Below are 26,880 nucleotides of genomic sequence, written 5' to 3'. Positions count from 1 at the left end.
TTTTTTAATTTTCTTAAATATTACCCAATTACACTTCAATAGGTTTTGGCCCTTACTTTGAAGTTTAGCCTCGAGTCTGATATCTCTGATTTAGTCTACCTTCACTTATTTTACAGATGAGGAAACCAAAGCCTATGTAACCCTATAGCCCTGGTCCTCAAAGAGGACCAAGGACATCACCACAGTGATGTCCTGACTTGCAAGTGAATTGGATTTAAATAAGGCAAAGTTATGCAAAATCATCAGCCTCATTCTCTCCTTCTGTGTCATCAGAGTCCTGTAGCAAGACACAGGTCAAGACGACTGACAATGGCCCCAGATGCAGTGTGAGACCTTGGCCTTTTAAGCTAAGTTCTATTCCAAGTCTCAGTTTTTTTTGAGGCAATGTCTATTAATTTCCTAACTTCTGATCTAGTTCACTACATATCCTCTACCTGGCCTATTACAGGAACATACTGCTTGCCAAACCTCAATATGAAGTAATTCTGCCCTAACATCTCTCTACATTTGCTAAATATTCTTTCTTGGTATCCATGGTTTTTTTTTGTTTCTGGTTTTTTGTTTTGGTTTGGTTTAAGATTCAAATATACTAACTAGAATATAGAGGACTAGCACAAAATAATGAGAACAAGAGAGAAATTAGTCCTAGAGAAAAGAGTAAATGAATTGTAGCTGTTTAGGCTAGAGAAGAAAATGGATGGGGATGACAAAATATTGTACCAGCTAAGTCCTGAAGGAAAAATATAAAAATAAAAACATACAAAGGTTTATGAAGGATTTTATTAGGAATAAAAACACCAGGCAGATGCAGCCAAGCATAGTGGACAGAGAATTGGTCTACAAACCAGGAAGACCTGAGTTCAAGTCCCATCTCTGAGACTTACTGGCTGTGAGACCCAAGGCAAAATCACCAAACCTCTCAGTTATCCAAGCTACTGTCTAAGACTATAAATTGCAGGAAATGTGCTGACTTATACTGGTGGAATAGATTTCCTCATCAAGAGGGTTCTATCTATGCCAATGGAATCACATAAGATCTAATCCCTATCCCTAAATATTAGACCCTGAGGCAATGTTCAATAACGAGGCATAAAACCCTGCAAAACAACATTTTAAATACACATAAACACAGAAGAAAAAAAAAGGGAGATAAAACGATATATGAGCATATCCCACATCTTCATTAAGACTTTAAAACTAAACCCAATGTAATGTTGCAGTGTTTATTCTTCTCATACTTACTTTCCCCCTCCACTCTTAGAATCAAAGAACTGCCAAGTCAAAAGGGCCCTTGGTAAACATACAAACTCCTAAGACATTTCATTCTCTTCTTCAACAATTCTAATTAGGACATGATTCTTTAAAGTTAAAATCAGCCTTCCCATAGTCTTTACCTATTGGTCATATGCTAATCCAAACAATCAATCAATAAGCATTTATTAAACCCCTATTAGGTGCTAGGTATTCAAGGATACAAAGACAAAAATTAAACAGCCCTTGCCTCAAGGAGCTTAAAGTCCATCAGGAAATAGTATGTACATATACAGTTAAACCAAAATTGACACAAGGCAATTATGGGGAAAGGCACTAGCAGCTAAGCAGATCAGAAAGGACTTCATTTATTCTCTGGGGTCAAGGAGAACAACTAATTCCTCTTCTATATGATAACTCTTCAAATATTTGAAGAGAGAAAACATGTTCCCATGCTATTACCCTTCTCACTAAGATAAATCCAATACTTTTAATTGATCCACAAAAAGCTTCTGGTCCTTTCACAATCTTCACTACCCTTAGTTACCCTCCTTGTCCCTGTGTTTTATAAAATGTGGTCATGAAAACTGGAAACTTTATTCTATATGTGGTCCGCCCAAGACAGAGTATAATGAGACTAACACCTCTCTTTTCTATGTACCATACTGCTACAAATGCAACCTAAGAGCGTACACACAGAAAACCATTGGCTACCATGCAACACTATTAAGTTATATTAAGTAATCGGTCCCCAAAAACTTTGTCTTTTTATATGAACAGTCATCTAGGCAACTCTCTCCAATCCTTCAATGTGCAACTTTTTTTTTAACTGAAGTGCATAACTACATACTCACCTCTATTTAATTTTATCCTATTAAAATCATTCTATCATTCCAGTCTGTTCAGATCTTTTTAGATCCCAATCTGTCATCCACTATCTTAAGTACATCTTAAATACAGCTTACTAGGAACAATAAATTTGATAGATATGCTATCTGAGCTTTCATCCAGCACCTAGAAATCACTTAATAAATGCTTTTTGAATGAATGAATGAATGAATGAATGAATGAATGAATGAATGAATGAATGAATGAGAACGTTGAATAGAACAGTGAAAGATCCCTGGGATCTGTGGGACCTTCCTCCAGAGTGACATGATCCATAAACTATTACTTTTTTGATCTGGTTATCTAACTGCTTCTCAATCTACCTAAATGTACTTCTATACAGCCCACAATAATGTTATGGGAGATTTTATCAAATTCCTTGCTGTAATCCAGGTATATCACAATAGAATAATAACCCTTTTCTTGCTAACTCTCCCCCAATTTCTTATTCTCCTCCTTCTATACCTTCTCTTTCTAATAATGTTTCCATGGTACTGTACTCTAACACCAGTTCATTAGATTGTGAGCTCTTTGTAAGCAGGGACTATCCTTTACCTCTTTTTTTGTATTCTCAGTTCTTAGTACAATGCCCAGCACAGAGTAGGTACTTAATAAATGCTTACTGACTAATGCCTGATTAATGTCATGGTTTTATAGAATCAACTTTGGGTTGGGAACTATCTATATAAGAAAGAGGTAGTGAAATAATTGTCAGAGAAATATTAATTTTTAAAAATAAGTATCTAAATATATCTAACCTTGTCAGAAATTTTTTTAAAAAAGCAATCTTGCCAAATTTCTAAAAAACCTGATATAATGAATTAACTTATGCTTATACAGCTCTTTATGACTTACAAAGTAATTTTACATCCCCTATGTCACTGAAGCTTCAGAAAAAGGATTGGAATTATCCCCATTTTACTGAAGAGGTCACTAAGGACTATAAGTTAAAAAGACTTACTCAGGGTCATACAATTAATAAGGAATATAGAGATACAACTAGAATATGGATCTTCTGTTTTTTCCAGCTACACTATACTGCAACATTTTAAAAATCTGAAATCTTTCTCCATAATCTCAATAAACTCAAAAAATACAGGAAAAAAACTAAACTATAGCCAATTCCAGATGTAAAAATGGAAGGAAACCTAGAAATCACAGTCATCTAAGTCTGACACTAACTCAATATAATGAGAGAAAAATCTATACCTCAAAGGCATTGGAATTCTGGGCATAAAACAGATCGAATTCAGTCCAAATTGTGCTAGACAGAAGTGATGGTGTTTTTTAATAGAATTCTAAAATTAACAGATGGTGGAAAAGCAGAAAATGCTATATAAAAGAGGAAAGGAAATGAGTTCTTTCTTCTATGAAACACTTATATTACTTTTCTTTTCTTTCCCACCCTTAACTTCAGGGTCCTATCCAAAAGAATTGAAAGGTCTGAAATAGACCCACAGGGATTCAAGGATTCAATGAGAATACTAACACGTGTTTATTTAGTTAGGGGTACTAATTGTTTTAATCAAGACACTTTGATTAAATCCTACCTTTCATACTACCTATGGAACCACAGACAAGTCACAACCTCCTCTCAGTTTCCTCATGTGTAAAACAAAGATAATACCTATAACACCTAACTCACAGATACTGAAAGATCCAAATGAGATGTCACAAAGTGCTTTATGAAAATTGCAGCAATACAAAAATGTTAGCTGTTATTAATATTGTTATGTGCAGACTTAGAGTCATGGAAAATTCAGGAGCAAAGATTATTATAACAGTTTGAAACCAGCATATTTTCTATTGATGGATACATATGAAGGGGATTTTCTATATAGTTAAACAGTTTTATGACCCCCTAATATCTTTCTCACACTCTCACTCTCTCTCTCTCTCTCTCTCTCTCTCTCTCTCTTTGGCTTTTTGGAGGGCAATTAGGGTTAAGTGAGTTGCCCAAGGTCACACAGCTAGTTTTTGTGTTAAGTGTCTTAGGCCAAATTTGAACTCAGGTCCTCCTGAGTCCAGGGCTGGTGCTCTATTCACTGCACCACCTAGCTAACCCTCTCTCTCTTTCAATGTAAAGGCTGCCATGGAAAGGAAAGCTGCTACTAGGGAAAGCAACCTATTTCACTTTTGGACTGAGTCAAAATTAGCCTCTTTATTTCACTATTTCACTTTTTTTTTACATTTTGCATTCAAGTATTTCACAGGGCAGGTAGGCAGCACAGCAAACTGCACCAGGCCTCGAGTCAAGAACACCCAAGCTCAAATTTGGTTTCAGACACACAGCCCTGGGCAAGTGCCTTTTATGTCTGTTTGCCTCAGTTTCCTCAACTGTAAAATGAGGATAATAATAACAGTTGGGAGGATCAAATGAGAAAATAATTATAAAGCATTTAACAATGCTAGGCACACAGTTAAGTGCTTTGGAAATGCCAGCTATCATTATTATTATTACTAAAGTCTTATGCCATACCAAAGTATTGCCTGGAGGTAACTAAGGTCTCAAAGGCCATGCCAACAGAGCACAAGTTTTGGCAGCTCCTACCAGTCCCAAAAGGATTTGAAAACAGGAGCAGCTCATCACCAAAGCTGACCACTAGGTGATAAACCTTTTCAGGCACAACAGCTCGCAAAGATTATCTAAGGTATAGACGGGCTTTGATCTAACTTGCTAAAGGAAGTCGCCCATATTACAGACCTGTGAAGTATTAAATTTAATATTCTTTATGCAAGGCTGAGACAATCAGATCAAGTTTATGCTGAAAAATTATAAAATTATCCTCTATCAGTGTATCTATTTGTAGCAACTAAAGTGACCTACAGGACAGTCACATTGAGTATTTTCAGCTTTCTAGAGTCACTAGAAACAAATGGACTTTGTGGTGATGCAAACAGGTCATTAACACCAGTAAAATAATGAGAGACTGAAAGACATAAAAAGACAAATATATAAGGACAGAGACAGAGAAGGAAAGGAAAGGCAGAGGAAGAGGCAGAAGGGAAGGAGGGGGGAATGGTCTCATATACTGGTCCAGTATTTTTGTATTGGTCATGCACAAAAGAAAACTTTGCTTCAAACAATGGACACTGATATCCATTTATCTCTTCTAAAACCATAGGAAAAGCCCCAGGTTGGCTGGTTTCTCAAAGTTAGCCAGTCAGGCTTCCCAAATCCCAAGACAAGTGAAAAATCTGGCATCTCCTCCAGTTTTTATGATGTAGAGAAAAGGATGCAGGTCTCTGAGCCAAGAGGAGATGTGTGACCTTATAGAGGTTGCTTCATCTCTCTGGGACTCAATTTCCTTATCTGTAATATAGTGACAATTACACCTGTAATACCTTCCTCAAAGGTTCATGTGAGGCTCCAATTAGATATCTGTAAAGTGCTTTACAAAACTTCAACCGCAAAGAAGCTTGTTTTTGTTTAATTGTAAAAAGGGGATAATCAGATGCACTACTTACTTCATAGAGTTAGGGGGGAAAATCACTTCATTAAATGTTTAACGCTATAGAAATAGCTTCTATTTGGCTAATTTGCTGTAAATATTGATAGAAAAGGTTTCCCTAGGTGATTATTTTTACAAGCCCTCTTCAGTAACACCCCTGAGCCAGAGATCATGCCTTCGGAATCTAAGTATTATCAACTTAGGTTAGACAGTGTCTAAAATAAAGATACTGCTTTGGACCACAACCATTCATGTTATCCAAATGCTAGTAATTCCTGACCAAATTCAGATATGTATGAAGTTTATTCTTTTCATTATAATATTTATAAGTACTTCAAACAATTCTACAAAAGGTTCCTTCCCTGTCACCTCTAAATACCCAAGTCTCCCCAAACTTGAAAAAAAGCCCTTGCCATCAACATAAGTTAAAGTCCTGTTATCTCCCCCTCCCTTTCACAGTAAAATTCCTTTAAAAAAATTGTCCTCATTGCTGCCACTTCCTTTCCCCTTATTCATTTCCCAACCCTTTGCACCTCATCATTCAACTGAAAATGCTCTCTCCAAAGTTACCAATGATCTATTAGTTGCCAAATCTGACAGATTTTTCTAAATCCTCAAGCTTTTCAATTTCTGCAACCTTTGACACTGTTCACCACCCTCTCTTCTCTGGGTTTTCTTGACACTGATTTCTCTTAATTGCCCACCTATGTGTTAGACCAGGCATTATTCTCTTTTGCTGGTTCATATAATGCCATTTAACTACTGATGTAACTCAAAGCTCCATCCTAGGCCCTCTTCTTTCACTTGGTGACATCATCAGCTCCCATGGGTTTAATCATCATGTCCATGCAAATGATTCCCAAATCTATGTATCTAGCTATAACATGTCTCCTGACCTCCAATTTTGCATCTGCAACTATTAGATACTTCATACTCAATGCCCCTTATTAGCTCAAGTTCAAGGTGGCCAAAGACAAACTACCCCCTAAAAACAATCCCACCTAACTTGAACTTCCCTTTTTCTTTTGAGAACATCATTATAGGGGTGACTGGGTGCCACAGTGAGTGGAATGCTGGCCCTGGAGTCTGGAGGATCTCAGTTCAAATCCAGCCTCAGACACTTAACATTGGCCATGTTACCTTGGGCAAGTCACTTAACCCCAATTGCCCTGCCTTCCCCCCTCCAAAAAACAACAAAAAAAAACCATCATTATCTCTTTCCCATTACCCACATTCAAAAGCTTATCCTTATGCCTAACTCCTCAATCTCCCTCCACCCTCACAATCAATCCAGTTGTTAAATACTGTAGTTTCTACCTCCACAATCTTGCTCACATCCCTCCTCTCCTCCCTACTTATATCAGCTTCACCTTAGAACCATCCTTCATCATCTCTCAAACAGACTGCTAGAATAGTCTCCTAACTGGTTTCCCTGCCTCAAGCCCCTCCCCTCTTCAATCCATCCCTCACACTTATGCCAAAGCGATTTTCCTAAACAGGTCTGACCATGTCACTTCCCTATTCAAATTCTGATCACTTCCTATTATTTCTAGGATCAAATAAAAACTCCTCTATTTGGCCTGTAAAGCCCACAATGTGTCTCTTAAAATATATTATATTCTATTTCCTTTTCTGCATTCTGAAGTGCAGCCAAACTGCCTTTTCTGTGATTCTGCACACATGATTGTGACATTTTATCTCCCATTTCTACACATTTGCACTGGCTGTCCAGCATAACTAGAAAACACTGTCTCCTCATATCTGCCTCTGAGAATCTGTCATTTCCCTCTAGACTGGTTAAATAAGACATATCAACTGCATATAAAACTCTTCCTTTATTTTGCATATACTTATATTTTGCCTTTATTTTGTATATACTTATATATACTTACTATTGTCTTCCCCAATAAAATATAAGCTCCTTGAGGATAGATATTGTTTCTTTCTTTCTTTTCTTTTGGCCTAAATCCCCATGCTATGTTTACCTGACACATGATAGGCATTTAATAAAAAATCAATCCAGTGATGCCACTGCTTGGTCTATATACCCCTAAAAAGATTAAGGAAAGATGAAAAGATCTTATACACACAAAATTATTTAAAGCAACTTCTTTTTTGTGATATGTGAATGTAATGGAATGCTACTGTGCCATAGGAAACAACAAAGGGAACAGTTTCAGAGAGACCTGGGAAGATTTAGATGAAGTGATGCAGAGAAAAATGAACAGAACCAGGTAAACAATTTATACACTAACAACACTATAAAAATGAACAGCTTTGAAAAACTTAAAAATTCTGCTCAATTAATCTATGATGATTTCCAAAGGACTGAAAATGAAGAATGCCACCCAACTCCAAACAGAAAGGTGATGAACAAAGTATGCAAAATGAGACACACCTTTAGGGGTATGGACAACAGAGAAATGTGTTTTGCTTGACTGTACATACTTATCATAAGAATTTTATTTTCCTTTTATTTCTTTAGTGAGGGAGGTGGAAGGGAATGAAAATAAAACCTTAATAATTAGAAAAAATAAAATTTAATTTAAAAAAATCAAACAGAGCAACCACAATAGAACCAAAGAAAATATTTTATAATCATTATTTAATTCCATCATATTTTATGGGCACACTTAAATCACACATTAGTCAATGTATGTATAAATATATGTATATGCATGTGTATATAATATATGCATACACATATAAATTAAGTACCTACTATATCCAAAGCATAATTATAAGCAGTGAAATCTAGGAGTATGAAGGCTAAGAAAACATCTGTCCTCAGGGATCTAGCTTTAGAAATAGGTTACAGACATAAAAGGATAATTAACAATACAAGATAACATAATCTAGGGACCAATGAAGTAATGTAGACACTGAATATAACAGCTCAGAGAAAGAAGAGATAACTATGGCCTATACTGATCAGATACAAGCTAAAAGATTTATTTTGGTCAAATACTGATGTAACCAACAATTCATTATTATCAGTGTTTTTCTTGGCTAAAAGGTCATTCAATTTTTCAATAAAAGAATGCTCCAACTGAGTGATTCTAGAACAGATACCTATTTGCTTACAATAGAGGTCTCAGAAAGGGAGAGGGATTAAATTCTCTCCCCTACTCTGTCCCTTCCCTCCAAACTCCAACTATACCCTAGAAACTGAACTATTAGCCTGAACAAAATGATTCAACATTGATATTAAAACAAATCACTGTCCCCGCTGCCTTCCTGAAACATGACATCTTCAAAGACTAAGCTAAGACGAATTCAAAGTGTGAGTTAACAAAAAGTCTACATTTTTATGGCTAAATAGTTGACTGCCCTTCAAACAAAGTCTTCATTGGGTCCTCTTTTTAAAACTTTTTTTCTCAGGGCGGCCAGGTGGCTCAGCGAGTAAGAGCACCGGCTCCAGTGTTGGGACGACCTGGAGATCGAATCCCAGGCTCAGACACTCAGCACCACACCCAGAAATAACTGGCCGTGTAACCTTGAGCAAGTTACTTAACCCTGATTGCTTAAAAAAAAAAAAAACTTTTTTTCTCTTTATCATTTTATTAAATTAAGCCAGTTCCTCAGTGTAAAAAAAATGGTATTTATATTCACTCACAATTTTTAAAAATCTTTAACATATGAGCTGAAAGGGACCTTAGAGATTATCAGCTTCTCTCCTTTTGAAAATCAATAAACTGAGGCTCAGAGAGGTTTAGTGAATTTCCCAAAGTCACACAGCACTAAGGTCTTACAGCTCTAATCCAATTCCACTTTGCAATATAAAGAAGAAAAAAGTCAGTGACAAAAATATGACAACTACCTCAAAAACAGAAAAAACTTTTTTTCCTTGTGAACAATACATTTATATGAAACTGCTATGTGGATCTGCATTAGTAAATACAAAATCCTATCACTAAGAGGCTAATAAAATACCAGAAACAACATCATATTCTTCAAAGTTCCAAGGATGAAATCACCATCTCCAGTCAGTTTTTCATGTTAAAACAGCATAGAACTCAAAAAAAAAAAATTCAATAATACAGCACTGAACATACATTATCTCACTAACTTGATCCTCATAACATCCCTAAAGATACCACTTTATTTTACAAAGAAAGTAATGAGAGATTAAAAATTAATAATAGATGGTAATAAATGGATACATAAACCTAAAGGAGACTTAGAGGAAGTGACAAATGTCATGACCTTTACTCTGAAATTTATCTGTCTAAATGTAAATGTTGCAAAGCAAGTTTGATTATACTGATACTTAATATTAAGTCTATGATAAATCGTTTTTAAAATAAAATGAATTGTCCTGATTACAAAGCTAACAAGTGGTGAAGTAGAACTTATGTCTTATGTTAAGTCCAGTATTCTAGTACTGGGGTCAGGAAAACACGAGTTAAAATTTGACCTAACACTTACTAGTTTGTGTGACCTTGGGCAAGTCATTTAACCTTGTCTCCCTCAGTTGTATCATCTGTAAAATAGGGATAGTAATAGCACCTCCCTCCCAGGGTTACTATGAGGATCAAATGAGATAATATTTGTAAAGCACGAAGCACAGTGTCTGGCACAAAGTAAGCAGTTAATAAATACATACTCCTTTCCCTTCCTTAATACCTCCCAGTCTTGCAATTTAAAATATTTGTGATTAAGTTAAAAACGAACCATTGAACTGAAAAATGAATCAGAATAATCCAAAGATATTGCATGCTAAGATCATGTAAGAAGAAAAGTAAATAAGAATGAATAGATAAATGAAGAATATTAAAGGAGAATTAGTGACTGAAAATTGTTTAAAAAATTTATATGCTAAAATTAATGTAAATATTTACTAAACAAGTTTAATTAGTGGCATGTGGCCTGATATCAAAGTTTTTATAAATTTTTTCAAAGAAAATAATTGGCCTAGTCAACATGCTTCATGCAAAAAAAACAAAATTAATTAAGCCATAAGTCTCAAATAACTCACTTAACCCATCTATAGAAGGGATCTTTCTTCTTTAACAAACTGAGGAAACAACTATGATGCCCCACCAAAACAGAAGAAAGAAAAATCTGATTTTTCATTTTCCCACTTTAAAAGTGCCTACATTAACCCCTTTCAAAGATCACAATAACTCACAATCCAGAAACATTAACAATTCACAGCACTATAAAACAAGCACTTTATAAAATTGAAACAACAAAAGAAACTAAGCATAGAGATAGCGTGTACCTGGATCAATGAGAACTTCTTGTGCCCCTGGAAGAAAGAACAGATCATGACCTTTCATTTTGACAAGAAAACTACTATTAAATAAATTACCGTAGCACAGTTAAGTTTTTCTTTTATAATTGAAGATGCTGCCATTAAAATAGCAAGTTATAAATAGCAGGTAATAGAGAGCTACTATGTATTTAACTCATGCTAAAGTCATGTTAAATACTGAGCTAAATACTATGTATTTAACTGAGTTTCAGAGGAAACCCCTGGAAAAACAATTAAGGTACCAAAAAAAGACCCTTTCATTTCATAATCAAAAACTTAAAAAAAAAAAATTGAGCCTTCTTCAAACTATTAAAATACAGATATCTACTGAGACCACGCTGCAGAAAATAATTTTTCCATCGTAATAAAAAACACAAAGGCAGGGGCGGCTAGGTGATGCAGTGAATAGAGCACTGGCCCTGGAGTCAGGAGGACCTGAGTTCAAATTTGGCCTCAGACACTTGACACAAAAACTAGCCATGTGACCTTGGGCAAGTCACAACCCCAACTGCCCTCCAAAAAAGCAAAAAAAAAAAAAACACAAAGGCAAAAGGTACTATCTTCAAGAATCAAGTTCATTATCAACTACAAAAAAAAGTATGCTAATAAACTGCAAAAAGGAATTTCTATTCCTATGTGTAATTTGTTAAGACAGAATTGATCAATTGTCTATATGTAGTATTTTCATTATGACTGCTGCATTTACTTAATTGATGTCTCACGTACATTTTAAGATGTACCCTGCATTTTATGAGATGCAAAACTAAAATCAAGCTGACACTTGGGATATGTCTTCTAAACCTCTAATCTATCAGATACTATTATTCTTCTCATTTCTATACAGTAAAATCTCAGCTATACAGAATCTTGAGGGAATGAATTGCTCCAGATTATAAAATTTCCAGATGACTGAAGGATTTACCACTTTAAGCATCTCAAACTTTTTTTTTTAGTTTTACCCTTTGGTGTTTTTTTTTTCATATTATAAATTTTACTGCCTCTTGCCTTTTAAAGCAGAGTAGACGAAATATAATAATCTTTTCTTGATGATCATGGTCATTAAGAAAATGAATGACTATAAACTATCATTTTGATTTTGCATGAAACCTGCGATTTAATCAGTGAAAGGAACTCCAGCTAAGGAAACTTCTTCTGTTAATAAAGTGGTAGCTACTCTGCCACTTAGAGCCTTAGCCAGTTGTCTGGGACAACAAGGCTAAATGACTTACCCAAGGGCAACTAAGTATGTATCAGAGGTGACAACCGAAGCGAGGTCTTCCTAATTCTAAGGCTGTCTCACTGTCTGCTATGCATGATGCCTCTCATAAGCCATTATGCAGGGCCACAATACAGTGGTAACTCAGAAGGCTTTTGATAAGGACATGTGCCCATCACCAAATAATCCCAGACAGCAGAATTTTTTGTTGTTGTTGTTCTTTTGTCTGCAGTTCTGGAATATGGCTTTTCCCTTGCTGTCAGAAGTCACTTCTTTCTGCTGCTGATGACCCTGCTTAAACCAATTCCTTCTCTTCTCATTTGCTGCTTTTAATCTACTATGGCTTTGAAAACCAAATCACCCACTTCAATAAAACTGCGTGCAAAATAAGAGTAAACAAACTATACACGAAATGCATTAGCATTTATACATGGATTTCTTAACATACATTTTGGCTATTCAAAGGTCTTTTTTGGCTTCTTTCAAGATCTTTAGACCATAGGTTGCCAGATAACCAAGTACCAAGTAAGTGACTTAACTGTATTGGACACATTCACGAATATGAACATCTAATCAATCAAATTTAAAAACATTTAAGTTTAGTATTGAGGTAACATGCTTCTGCACGACCAACAATACAAAAAGGATCTAGATCTGCGTTGGAGGAAAGAGCAGGGAGGGCAATCAAAATAACAAAATAACTTCTGCAGCACAGAAGCAGGCTCTAACACACACATGCAGAGCAGCAGCACATGGTCCTAATAATGCGTGCAGACATCATACATGTAGATATCAGAACCTGTTTCTGGCATGTATCAACTAATTAAGTTTTGGGGAGAATTTGCCTCTTCACTTTACTAAGTGTGGTTCGAAATTTTAAGTAATGCAGCTAAAATTTGGAAATCAGTAGGTATGAAGCTCTCATTTTCAATATAAACTCAATTTCAATATAAAAAAGAGTCATTTCTGGAGGTGCCACAAAGATGTTGGGCAATACTTCCATTTGTAACAATGTTGTCATACATGTCCTGAAGCTAAGGACGTTCAATTCCAGTCAACTTGGGGAACGTGCAAACTAGAGGGGAAATCTTTGTGGAAATGCAATACAAACTTCACAAGAATGTTATGCTATATGGCCATCCATATATATGAAGTTATTTTTTGGAGGGAGACGTATAGAAAGGTGACCAAATGTTGAAAAACAATAAAAGTCTCAGGGAAATGTCATGAGTCCAAGTCCTACAACAGGAATAGCAATTAGATACATAAGGAACATTATCAGATCCTCTGGCACAATCTACCATATTCAAAAACTTACATGGATTGGTGGTATAAATAATTGAGAGGAAAGGAAGTCTTCCTTATGATATCGTTTAAATTGTTCTTGGGCACCACGCCAATCTCCACTGACTCCACAAGGCCAAGAGGAGGAATAAAGTTCCCTAATCCTTTTTGTCTTCAGATGATCTAAGTTACCTCTGTCACTCCAGTGCCACTATTGAAGGGGCATGGACTAATATTTTCTTTGAAATGTTGTGTCTTACTTGCACTACTTAATCACCAAGAAATTCAGTAGCTGAAAAAACAGTAGAAAAGTAGCTTTAAAATGCCACTGATATAGCTTCTAAATCTTGGATGCAATAATGTTCATTCCACCATCGATATCTGGTTCATATCTTATATAACTGAACTTTGCTACAAAATTATTTTTTCCATTATAATTCTGTAATACTAGCCAATGACTATCTGAATACAAAAATAGACTGCTAATGGGTTCTGTGATAGAAAGGGCTCAAATATGCTTTTCAAATTTCAGAGGCAGTCTAAAGATATGGATATAAATTAAGGCAATGGCTATCAATATGCTAAATAATGCTGGAGTGAATCTAGCCTTTAGGTTTCTAACAAAAGAGGGTAAATTCTATTGCTGCCATTCTTAATGTATGACATCTGAATTATTTCACACAGATTAATAGGCTAGTCACAGAATTAAAGACAATTTATTAAGATCACAAAGAGGTCTTAGCAATCATCTGGTCTAATCCCTACTCTTTCCTTTACAGAAGAGAAAATTTAGGTTCTAAGTTCATATCTGAGCCAGGCATAGTTTACAAGTCTCTTAAATTCCAAGACCTTTCTACAACAAAGTAGTTACTTCCTACAGGAGATAACTATAATGGCATTGTCTTGGCCTCCAAATCTGGTAGGCAAACATGAGATTTAAAAGCAGTTACTTCTCTTACATATCTTCTCATTTTTCAAATCTACCTTTAGAAACAAAAAGCTTCCAGTTATAGGAAAAGAAGTATTTAAAATATTAAGAAGGAAGCAGGTACAGAATCAAATACAACAGCACCATCTATGGCTGAAAATTAGAAAGTAACTATCCAATAAAACTGAATTTTTGTGATTGAGAAAGATCAACCAGGAGTCCAAAAAAATAAGATAGGGGTGGGGGAAGGGAAAATGTTAGTAAACCAAAGATTATAGTTAATAGCCTTTGGTTTTCAGTCCTAAACCTAAAAAATACTAAAAGATATGGCTGTAAGGTAAACCTCTCAGTGTTGGAACCGGAAACTTCTTTATATATTTAGTCTTCTAGAATCTTTTTCCTTGTATAGATAAAGAAATCAAGGCCCAGAGGAAAAAGTGTCACTTGCCTCACAAAGGAAGTGACAGGATTAGGACTAGAGCCTAAGTCAGACTCCCTAAAGTCAAAGTCTCTTCCCACTCAACTAAAAAACAGATGAGACTCTAAAATAACCCTATATTTGCAGAAGTATATTCTGTCATTTTCATCTGTGCTGTAAAGATTTTTTTTTTAAAGGGGCAAGGGTTAGACTAGATGACCTCTTCCAACACTAGGCTTCCATGAATAAGTGTCTTACAAATATTTACCAAAGAATTTATAACAATAAAAACATGTAACTTGGAAAGAAATAGCTCTTTTCCTTACAATAGCTGTTCTTTCACCAATATCCTCCTATTTTAACAAGAAAGGAAAATTGGCACATGTAATATAAAATATTGCAATCAATTTACTTTTTTAGCAAAATATACAAAGAAAAAATAAACTTTCTTAGAATGACAAGAGATATCTAATTCCACTCCTGGAAAATAGTTAAAATATGATTAAAGTTAGGAGATTAAATGGCAACTTTCAATGGACTAAAAGTTTAAAAGATCTGAAGAGCACTGATGTGACACTGTGGATTTTAAACAACACAATTATATTTCCCTCATTGGGAAAAGGTTATTGAATCATCCAAAAGTGATTCTCATGTACTCCTTTTAATGTAAAAAACAAAATAAGTGATTTCATCAAGATTTTAACCAAATGACAAATGTATGCACCTAAATTTCTTAAATAAGTGCATATGTACACATGCGCATATGCATATGTATATCACCATCTAATGTATTCCAAGATAAAGCTCCTTATTAATCAGAGTCTGTGCAAGGTATGGTCAAATAGACCACTGCAAGACCATTTGTCCTTTCCATAATGAGCAAAGTCAAACACAAACCAAAGGAAAAGTTTAAATTCATTTTCAATAAAAAACACATTATAGATTTTGGCTCTCTCTCAAGAGGAAAGTCATTAATTTAAGGAGTCTTCCCACACACACGTTAAAGGAACACACAAAACCAATTGAGAGTTTTTGAAATTCCTCTTATTAACAAACATCACTAGAAAAAAACCATAATGATCAAAGTCATTAGTTATGGTTGAGCTTTGACCCACCTTCTGCTCTGCATTGTCAATATTTTCTTGAAATGCACTTCTTAAAAAAAGGGGTACAGCAGTGCAACAGAGCAAAGAATGAAAAGTAGTTGGGGGGGGGGTTGTGCGTGGTTAAATAACAAAAATGCACAATACTTTGTTCTTTGATGATATTAATTCTGGTGTTGCCACTGATATCTCCTCCAAAGAACTGACTAAATTTGACTAAAATACTAATATCTAAAATGTCTGCTATTTCTAAATCACTCTACCCAGCAAACTTATTAAAATGCAGGAAATGAGTAAAAGTGAAAAAAGCATAGATGAAACATCACTGGATGTCAACATTCAATTTTCTTTAGAAATGATTCTGCAAAAGTAAAATTTAATATGAAATGAATATTTTTATTCCCTGATGATTTATAAGTTTATGCACCAGGAAGCTCTATTTAAAGATCTAGATTGATGAAAGGTCAATTCTGAAGTCTAGTGAAAGTTCAGTGAACTTCACTATCAAAGGTTATATAATAGTATAAGAAGAAATAAAGACTACAGAATTTTAAGTAGATATTTGGATATGGTGCTTAAAAGTATTAACAAATAATACTGGACAACTTAGCAGGGTATAAGTTTTTATTGTTCTAACTTCCTTCAACTATGTGGTTGACCCTAGTAATTGCAAAAGTTCCTTCCCTCAAATACAAAGCAGTGAGCTAAACTAATAGCCTAACTGTGCTCAGTTCCAGAGTTAATGCAATAAATTCCAGATGTACAGTTGGGATTTCTACAAACTGTGTGAACTTAACATTAATACCCAAGGTAAGGTCTGCTCATATTATCAAGCTGTTTAATGGATCTGGGAGATAAGTAACCTCAAAAGTTACTACGATGAAGCCTCTGAATGAGACAAGACTTGCTTTGTAAGTTCTCCCTTGGACGTTCCAGGATGAGCTTCCCCAGAATCTGTGTTCCACAGCAAAAAGTTCCTCAGATTCTCCACACCAGGCAAAGCTACATAAAGACATTTCCGTTCTGCAGAAAAGGCAATCTTCAAACCTCTTTGCCTGCATTCGACAAAAAGAGAGAGACTATCTCCTAATGAGTCTCTCTAGAGAAACTAAAAATCAAATTAACATGGGAACATGCTTTTACAACATAATTGTTGAAATCATATCAATAGACAAAAGAACCAGCAAAATCCTTCCAGATGAAAGGCACTTCTGGAAATAGAGAAGAAGGAAATAAAAACTTATTTTTAAAGAAGTGCTTTCATTTTTCTGAAGGCTCTTAAGGATTTTGCAATTAGAACTTGACTTGTGATAACAAGAAAACTTGAAATATCATCATATAATACCAAAATTAGCAATTATAATAGTAAGCTAAAACTAACTGTGGTGAAGACTTGGACAAAATGTAATGTAGACCAAAATCAGAAAAAGAGGAGAATTACTGGTGTCATTCACAATTGAAACATGCATCTTTTATAAATGACATCTCAGTCAACTTCCCCTTCTGTTCAAGAAAGTGGCACTCAACCAAGATCACTAAAAAACCTCTGTTGAAGAAATGGAAGCAGGTTTAAGAAGATTTAACAGAGCTATAAAATGCAAATGATTAAGGAAGGTATGAACTGACTATGACCACTGAAATAACACTAGTTAGTTCAGAAAAGATCAAACATTCCTTGCTAAATGCTTGGGGACAAGTTGAAAAAGGGAAATGAGAAATTCAAGGTATTCTAACCACTTGGATTTACATCAATTATCTAGGTTTAGATTCAAAGAATATGTAAGCTAGAAAGGGCCTTAGTCTAACCCTCTAATTTTAAAAGGAAGAGACTAAAGGCCAGAGAGAAATGACCTAACAACGGTCACTCAGAGACGTAGGGACAAATCCAGGACTAGAGTTCATGCATGTCTCCTAATTCCCAGTGCCTTGTTCACTTTTTTGGGGGGGGAGGCAAAAAGGGAGAGAGAGGGGCAATATCTATACATAATATTGACAAACCTATATATTAATATGATACACATAAAACCTTTCCTTTTGACACCTCATCCAAAAGAATACGACCTTTACAACAGAACTGTTCTATTCTTTCAATATAATTACATCCTGAAGCACTCATTAGGAGCTGCTTCCCTCTTGAAAGGAAACTAAGAATTTACTAGTTTGGTATTGCATAGCAGCATAAATTTTTTTTTACTCTTCTACAGCATTACAAAAATAATTCACTCAAACTTTCTAAGTCAATAAGAATTTGATCAACCAGGAAGAAAACAAAGCCAACATGCCATGAATTAAATGTCATTATCAGTGGCTCTGGATTCATGGTTTTCTGTGCTTACTTTCATCTACTAATTAGAAATTATGAAAAAGACTTGGTATGAAAACCTTTGGTTGTGACTCACCTGCCATAAAATTTTATGCAAATGTTCTAGAATTCAATCAGACATTCTAATCAGTCTGTACAGGGCATTAAAGCAGAGCTGAAAGAAACTCTGTCTTGCATACAAGATTGCTAACTCAACAAATCGTGAATTCAGCACAGCATCCTGTCCAACTCAAAAAGGGAAGAGGGGATGAAATACTATCCTGCCTCTTTCAAAGTCTGAGAATTACTACAAATCAAGGACAAGCACTAGACCTACCTGGTCGGTGCCGGTTGCCTGTATCAGCAGGAAGTGAGCTACCTTGTGGCCGTCGAGCTCCAGTTTTGCCCCCTGTACCACCAGGATAGTGATAGATAACAGACGCAGAACACAAGCCTTCAAGGGCAGCTGGGCAGCAAAAAAGGAAACAGCATGCAATCAGTGGAGTGGCACATTCATCAACTCAGAGTGCGTTTGGAATTATACTCCTGTACTTGCTACCAATTACACAGTTGCTGAAATGAACAATGATTTTAGCAGTTCAATTACTTATAAATGCTAAATTTTCCTGTGATAGCAAAATGTTAAAATTTAAGGCTACAGTATTGTGTTATATCCATGTACACATATGCATATACATACATTTTATATACATATATGTGTGTATACAATCTGAGTGTGTGCATATATACATGTATACATATATTATACACATACACACATACATACATACATACATACACACACACAGCCTCTCTCAACTAGCTGAGTCCTGGAATAGGATAAGGTCAAGAAGTTTTGTTCCCTCTGAAGATAAAGAGTAAGATCCTTCCCTGACCTCTTCTTTCTCCCTGCCTATTCTCTCTCCACAAATAAAGTTGTTCCCACGGGTTCGTAAAAAAAAAAAAATAAACATGCTTTACATATACACACACATATATATATGCAATATATATGTGTACACATACAATCAAATTGTATACACATGCACACATATATACATATATGGGGGGAAGAAGGGTAGACCCCTTAGAATGGATATAGAGTATCCCCTATCATTGTACCGCATGTGGCTCAAGAGGCCGCTACAAGGCAGAGCCCTTTCCACAACATGTCCCCTTAAAAACTATGGTTCAACTTGGAGCAATGGTTGGCAAGCTGTCTGAAGGCTGGCCTCTTCACCTCAAAGATGGCTCCACCTCCTATAATAGATACAGAATTCCACCTCTGATTGTTTCACACTTGTTTCTCCTGTCAATATTATTATTCCTTAATAAGCTGAAGCACGGCCATTCACTTCAAGTCTGAGCAGTTTACAGGATGGAATGGGCCAAATGGTGTTCAAGTAAGACAGTGCAAGCAGAATGCTTTGCAAACTTGGTTATCATTTTTATTCTTCATCACTGGATATGTCTAAGCAGAGGCTGGATACCATTTGTTAATAGATATTTTAGAAGATAATACCCATTCAAGTGGTGTTTGGATTCAATATTCTTTCCAATTATCCCTGTACAAGGATACAGGGACGTCCCTGATGTTACAAGGCATGTCAGAGAAACTGGGAAGGTCAGTTTGAGTGGAGTTCATTTAGGTAAATAGTAGAAGATAAATAAGGAAAGTAGGAGTCACATAATAGAGGGTCTTGGATGCTAAACAAATTCAAGAATATGGAATTCATTCCAAAGGTAAAGAGGAGGCACTGCTGATTTTTAAGAAGAACAGTAATCAACACAGTGATTTAGAAAGACCAATCTGGGGGGCGATCTCCCCAAACTTTACCTTAAGGGTTGGGTCTTCAAATTATTGTCAATTACACTTGCAACCACACACAGTGCCTCCACATGTCATCAGCAAATGCTTGCTAACTGTGAAAATTTATCTTTCAGTTCTTATCTCAGTGGTCATATGGTCACGTATTAGAAATTCACAATATGCAATTCCTCTGACATCAGTAAATTCCCTATCGGTGGATATATTTAAATAGAGGTGAGATAACCTTCTGATTTCCATGGGAAAAGGAGAGAGACTTCAAGCAAATAAGAAGAAAGAAACTGTGCAGGTGATCTGGAAGGGTTTGAACTAGCAAAGAAAGCCAGAGAATGAATTTGAGAGATAATGAGGAAAATCTGACATAGAACAATTTCCAGGTCAAGATACCAATCCCAATTCTACTTCTAGATTCTATGAAAGAAGACTCAAGGAGTCAAGCAAAATAAAGGCAGATTAAGGAGAATTAAGAAGCAAAACCCTAAAGAAGCTTCAAGAAGGAAAAGAAGAAATTTATTGGCAAAACAAGGTAAAGTAAGAAAAGGTAAGTGGAACAAATGGAAAGTTAAATTGAAAGAGCTGATTGGTGAAATCGGTGAAAAACACAAGAAGGTAGGTTGGTGCAAGTCAAGAAGAGAAGTAAGATGTGGCTGTGAAATTGCTGAAACTAAGAAAACAAAATTGGGTGGGATTTTCAAGTTAAGTGACAACTACCTGCAAAAACTGTAACCAGGTGATTAAGATTGAGGTATAACTACCCACAAATAGCTGAAAAACATAAAGCTGAAGATCTCAGCCAGTATAGAGATCAGGGGAAACTGCAATGACTTTCATTAAGTATAAAATGTGCTAGGTGGGGCAGGCCGGGAAGCGATGGTGCTGTGCACAGGGGCAGGCCGGGAAGCCACAGCACAGGGTAGGCTGGGAGTTGGCCTGACCAACAAGGGGAGCAAGTCGTCCCACCAACCACAAGGGCCACTACCAGGCCTTTCACCAAAGGGCTGGGACTGGAAAGAGCAAGGTAAGAACCAAATGCAGGGCCCCTGTCCAGGACAGCAAATACTCCTGGGACTACCACTCCATAGCCCAGAAATTTTTTTTAAAACCCCTATCAGGACCTCCAAGGACCAAGATGGCAGAGTGAACTCAGCCTGCTCTAAGCTCCCCCTCCCCCTGAAAACATAGTAACTATTGCCCCAGGGCAAAATCCTCTACAGTAAAGGCTTGGGAACCCTAGAGGAAGGGCGGGGCTAGGGCCCTGCCTCAAAATGGGTAGAAAGCAGACTACAAAGACCCTGAAGTACTACTATCCTCAGAGGGCGACAAAGTGGACTCCACACCCACAGCTGAAACATATAGGAATAGGAATATAGGAACATATATTCATAGGAATAGGTCCCAAGCACAGAAAGCTCTCCTAGATGAGCTCAAAAGGAACTTTGAAAACCAAATGAGAGAGATAGAAGACAAAATGAATAATTCTTTTAAAACCAAAATTGCAGAATTAGAAAAACATTATAATGAAGAAAACAGCTCCTTAAAAAGAAAAGTGTATGATATGGAAAAGGAGCTCCAAAAACTAACCAAGGAAAATGATTTGCTAAAAACCAGAATCAACCAAATTGAAACAAATAACTCTATGAGGAACCAATAATTAGTCAAACAAAACAACAAGAATGAAAAATTAGAAAAAGAGGTAAAATATCTCAATGGAAAAATAACTGATCTGAAAAACAGATCCAGGAGAGATAACCTGAGAATCATAGGCCTACCAGAAAATCATGATGAAAAAATGAGCCTGGACAACATTCTCCAAGAGCTCATTAAGGAAAACTGCCATGAGATACTAGAACCTGAGGGTAAAATAGAAATCGAGAGAATACACCAGACACCTGCTGAAAGAGATCCCAAATTGAAAAGTCCTCGAAATGGTGTGGCCAAAATCAAGAACTACCAGATAAAAGAGAAAATACTTCAAGTGGCCAGAAAGAAACAATTCAAATATTGAGGAACCACAGTAAGGATTGGACAGTATTTGGCAGCCTCTACACTGAAAGATTGGAGGCAGTGGAATTCAATTTTCCACAAGGCAAAAGAGCTCAGGTTACAACCAAGGATCACCTACCCAGAGAGACTGAGCATATTCTTCCAGGCAAAGAGATGGTCATACAACAATATAATAGATTTCCAGACCTTTCTGATGAAAAAGCCAGAGCTCAATGGAAAATTCAACCTCCAACTACGAGATGCAAGAGTGACATAGAAAGGTAAACAAGGAAAACACATACACACACACACACACACCCTGTTATTTAATAAGAGCAAACTGTTTATAGACAAGTAGAGGGTATGAGTATAAATTACACAAAATGACAATTTTAAAAAATCTTATTAAAGGCTACAAAGGGACTGCAATGGAAGAAGAGGAATGAATGAAGTGGAAAAGGGTAAATTATGCCACACAAAGAGGCATAAAAACAATATAACAGAGGAAAAGAAAGGAGGGAGATGAGTATTATATGAGCTTTTCCCTCATTGGGTCTGATGCAAGGAGGGGATAACAACCAGTTAAGCATAGGACTCTGGAGAAGAGACGCAAAACATATATTAGAGGGAAAGAGGGGAGGGAGAGGAGCTTCGCATGAGATTTGTTCCTGTCACTCTTGGTGTGAAGAAGAAATAACATACTTCATTAAGTATAAAAATATCCTACAGGCAGTAGGAGGGGAAAAGGGCTACGAAAGGTGGAGGGGGTAGTTAGTAGGGAGGGAAGAAGTAAGGGGGAGGGGGAGGAAAAGGGAGGGGGACTGATAAGGGAATACTGAGGGAGGCGGTGGTCAAAAGGAAAACTATTAAGGAAGGGAAGGGAGAAGGGGAGAAAAAATATAAGCATTAACAGGGGAGGGAATAGGATAGAGGGAAAGAAACAGATAATAATCATAACTGTGAATGTGAATGGAATGAACTCTCCCATAAAACGGAGGCGGATAGCAGAATGGATTAAAAATCATAATCCTACAATATGCTGTTGACAAGAAACACATTGAAACAGAGATAAGGAAGGAAACTATATCCTGCTAAAAGGCACCATCGAGAATGAAACAATATCATTACTTAACATATATGCACCAAGTGGTATAGCATCCAAATTCCTAGAGGAGAAGGTAAGGGAATTAGAGGAAGAAATAGGTAGCAAAACTATACTAGTGGGAGACCTTAATGTCCTCCTCTCTGAGCTTGATAAATCCAACCTCAAAATAAACAAGAAAGAAGTTAAGGAGGTAAATAGAATTTTAGAGACGGTAGGTATGACAGATCTCTGGAGAAAACTGAATGGGAATAAAAAGGAATATACCTTCTTCCCAGCAGTACATGGCACATACACAAAAATTGACCATGTACTAGGACATAAAAACCTCACAATTCAGTGCAGAACGGGAGAAATAATTAATGCATCATTCTCAGATCATGATGCAATAAAAATCATATGCAATAAAGGGCCATGGAAAGACTGACTAAAAACTAATTGGAAACTAAACAATTTAATCCTAAAGAATGAGTGGGTCAAACAAGAAATCATAGAAACAATCAGTAACTTCATTCAACACAATGACAATAATGAGACAACATACCAAAATTTGTGGAATGCAGCAAAGGCAGTTCTTAGGGCAAGTTTTATATCCCTGAGTGCATACATAAATAAATTAGAAAAAAGAGAGGTAAATGAATTGGGCATGCAATTGAAAAAGCTAGAAAAAAAAAAAACAAATTGAAAATCCCCAATTAAATACTAAATTAGAAATACTGAAAACCAGGGTGGCTAGGTGGCACAGTGAGTAAAGCGCCAGCTCCGGAGTCAGGAGGACCAGAGTTCGGTTCCGGCCTCAGACACTTAACACCCACACAAAAACACTAGCTGTGTAACTTTGGGCAAGTTACTTAACCCCAACTGCCCTCCAAAAGGCAAAAAAAAAAAAAATACTGAAAACCAAAGGAGAGATTAATAAAATTGAAATTAAGAAAACTATTGAATTAATAAATAAAACTAAGAGCTGGTTTTATGGAAAAAAAACAATAAAATTGATAGACCTTTAGTCAATATGATAAAAAAAAGAAAGAAAAACAAATTATGAGTATCGAAAATGAAAAAGGTAAACCTACCACCAATGAAGAGGAAATTAAAACAATAATTAGGAATTATTTTGCCTAGTTGTATGCACATAAATTCGACAATCTTAGTGAAATGGATGAATATTTACAAAAATGTAGGTTGCCCAAATTAACTGAAGAGGAAGTAAATTATTTAACCCCATATCAGAAATTGAACAAGTCATCAGTGAACTCCCTAGGAAAAAATCTCCAGGGCCAGACAGATTTACTAGTGAATTCTATCAAACATTTAAAGAACAACTTATTCTAATACTCTACAAACTATTTGGGAAAATTAGTGAAGGACTCCTACCAAATTCTTTTTATGACACAAATATGGTACTGATAACTAAATCAGGAAGAGATAAAACAGAGAAAGAAAATTATAGACCAATCTCCCTCATGAATATAGATGCAGAAATTTTAAATAAAATATTAGCAAAAAGACGACAGCAACTTATCACAAGAATCATACACTTTGATCAGGTAGGATTTATTCCAGGAATGCAAGGATGGTTTAATATTAGGAAAATCACCAGCATAATTGATCATATCAAAAATAAAACTAGCAAAAACCACATGATTATCTCAATAGGCTTTTGACAAAATACAACATCCATTCCTATTAAAAACACTAGAAAGAATAGGAATAAATGGAGCCTTCCTTAAAATAATAGGTAGCGTCTATTTAAAGCCATCAGCAAGTATAATATGTAATGGGAAGAAGCTGGAAGCATTTCCAATAAGATCAGGGGTGAAATAAGGATGTCCACTATCACCCCTCTTATTCAATCTGGTACTAGAAATGTTAGCAGCAGCAATTAGAGAAGAAAAAGAAATCAAAGGATCAAATTAGGCAAAGAAGAGACCAAGCTATCACTCTTTGCAGATGATATGATGATATACTTAGAGAATCCTAGAGAATCAAGTAAAAAACTACTTGAGACAATAAATAAATTTGGCAAAGTTGCAGGATATAAAATAAACCCACATAAATCCTCAACATTTCTGTATATTTCTAATGAAATTCAACAGCAAGAGATAGAGAAAACCCATTTAAAGTTACTGTAGACATTATAAAATATTTGGGCATCTACCTGCCAAAACAAACCCAAGACCTATATGAACACAACTACAAAACACTTTTCACGCAAATAAAGTCAGAGCTAACTAATTGGAAAGACATCAATTGCTTGTGGCTGGGTCAAGCTAATATAACAAAAATGACAATTTTACCTAAATTAAATTATATATTTAGTGCCATACCAATCAGTTTACCAAAAAAACTACCTTATAGAGCTAGAAAAAATAGTAACAAAATTCATTTGGAAGAACAAAAGGTCCAGAATGTCAAGGGAATTAATGAAAAAAAATGCAAGGGATGGTGGACTAGCTATACCACATTTTAATCTGTACTATAAAGCAGCAGTCCTCAAAACTACTTGGTACTGGCTGAGGAATAGAGTAGTGGATCAATGGAATAGACTGGATACACGAGACTCAGCAGTCAATGACTATAGTAATCTACTGTTTGATAAACCCAAAGACCCCAGTTTTTGGGATAAGAACTCACTATATGAAAAAAACTGCTGGGAAAACTGGAATATAGTATGGCAGAAACTGGGCATAGACCATTATCTAACACCATATACCAAAATCAAGTCTAAATGGGTGCATGATCTAGGTATAAAGGCTGACACTCTAAGCAATCTGGGAAAGCAAGAAATAGTTTACCTGTCAGATTTGTGGAGAGGGGAAGACTTTATGACCAAATAAGAATTAGAGGACATTATAAAATGCAATATGGATAATTTCGATTACATCAAATTGAAAAGCTTCTGTACAAACAAAGCCAGTGTAACCAGGATTAAGAGGGAAGTGGAAAATTGGGAAAGAATTTTTACAACCTATGTCACTGATAAAGGGCTCATTTCTAAAATATACAGAGAATTGAGTCAAATCTATAAGAATACAAGTCATTCCCCAATTGATAAATGGTCAAAGGATATGAACAGGCAGTTTACAGAGGAAGAAATTAAAGATATGTATAAGCATATGAAAAAATGCTCTAAATAACTATTGATTAGAGAAATGCAAATCAAAACAACTCTGAGGTACCACATCTCACTAGTCAGATTGGCTAAGATGACAAAACAGGAAAATGTCAAATGCTGGAGAGGATGTGAACAAATTGGAACACTAATGCATTGCTGGTGGAGGTGGGAACTGATCTAACCATTCTGGAAAGCAATCTGGAATTATGCCCAAAGGGCTATAAATAATTTCATACCCTTTGACCCAGCAATACCACCTCTAGGATTGTATCCCAAAGAGATCATAGAAGTGGGAAAAAGACCCATATGTACAAAAATATTTATAGCAGCTCTTTTTGTGGTAGCAAAGAATTGGAAATTAAGGGGGTGCCCATCAATTGGGGAATGGCTGAACAAGTTGTGGTATATGCATGTTATGGAATACTACTGTGCAATAAGAAACAAGGAGCAGATGGACTTCATATTTACCTGGAAAGGGTTATACGAACTGATGCTGAGTGAGAAGAGTAGAGCCAGGAGGAATTTGTACACAATTACAGTCACAACATATGTGTGACGACCAACTTTGATAAACTGGACTCTTCTCAGCAATCCAGAGACATAAGTCAAACCCAAAAGACTCATGACGGAGAGAGATGTTTACATCCAGAGAAAGAACTGAGATTGAACCAGATTGAAGCAAACTACCTGCCCTTTTTTGTTTTCTTGTTTGGTTTTGTTTCCTCTTTCCCATTCTTCATTCCATCTGTTACA

General features: G+C 35.9%; 1 protein-coding gene across 3 annotated transcripts in view; it reads right to left on the bottom strand.

Annotated features, from left to right (window-relative positions):
- TRAPPC9 (trafficking protein particle complex subunit 9) overlaps nucleotides 1-26,880 on the bottom strand; it is a 1,063,197-nt gene that overhangs the window by 992,157 nt on the left and 44,160 nt on the right. For 2 of the 3 annotated variants that reach the window (XM_069081231.1, XM_069081230.1), the window contains exons 4-5: nucleotides 18,437-18,565; nucleotides 10,816-10,842 (exon numbers count right to left, since the gene is read on the bottom strand). In XM_069081231.1, coding sequence (XP_068937332.1) covers nucleotides 10,816-10,842; nucleotides 18,437-18,565 — 156 coding nt within the window. The remainder of the gene's footprint in view (nucleotides 1-10,815; nucleotides 10,843-18,436; nucleotides 18,566-26,880) is intronic. The other variant, XM_069081232.1, reaches the window with a different exon arrangement.

The sequence above is a fragment of the Petaurus breviceps genome, unplaced genomic scaffold (assembly GCF_028583685.1).
Source record: "Petaurus breviceps papuanus isolate PSGF00001 unplaced genomic scaffold, PetGlider_PUasm1.0 98, whole genome shotgun sequence".
Taxonomy (NCBI): Eukaryota; Metazoa; Chordata; class Mammalia; order Diprotodontia; family Petauridae; genus Petaurus; species Petaurus breviceps.
This window is presented reverse-complemented; position numbering and strand designations above follow the sequence as displayed.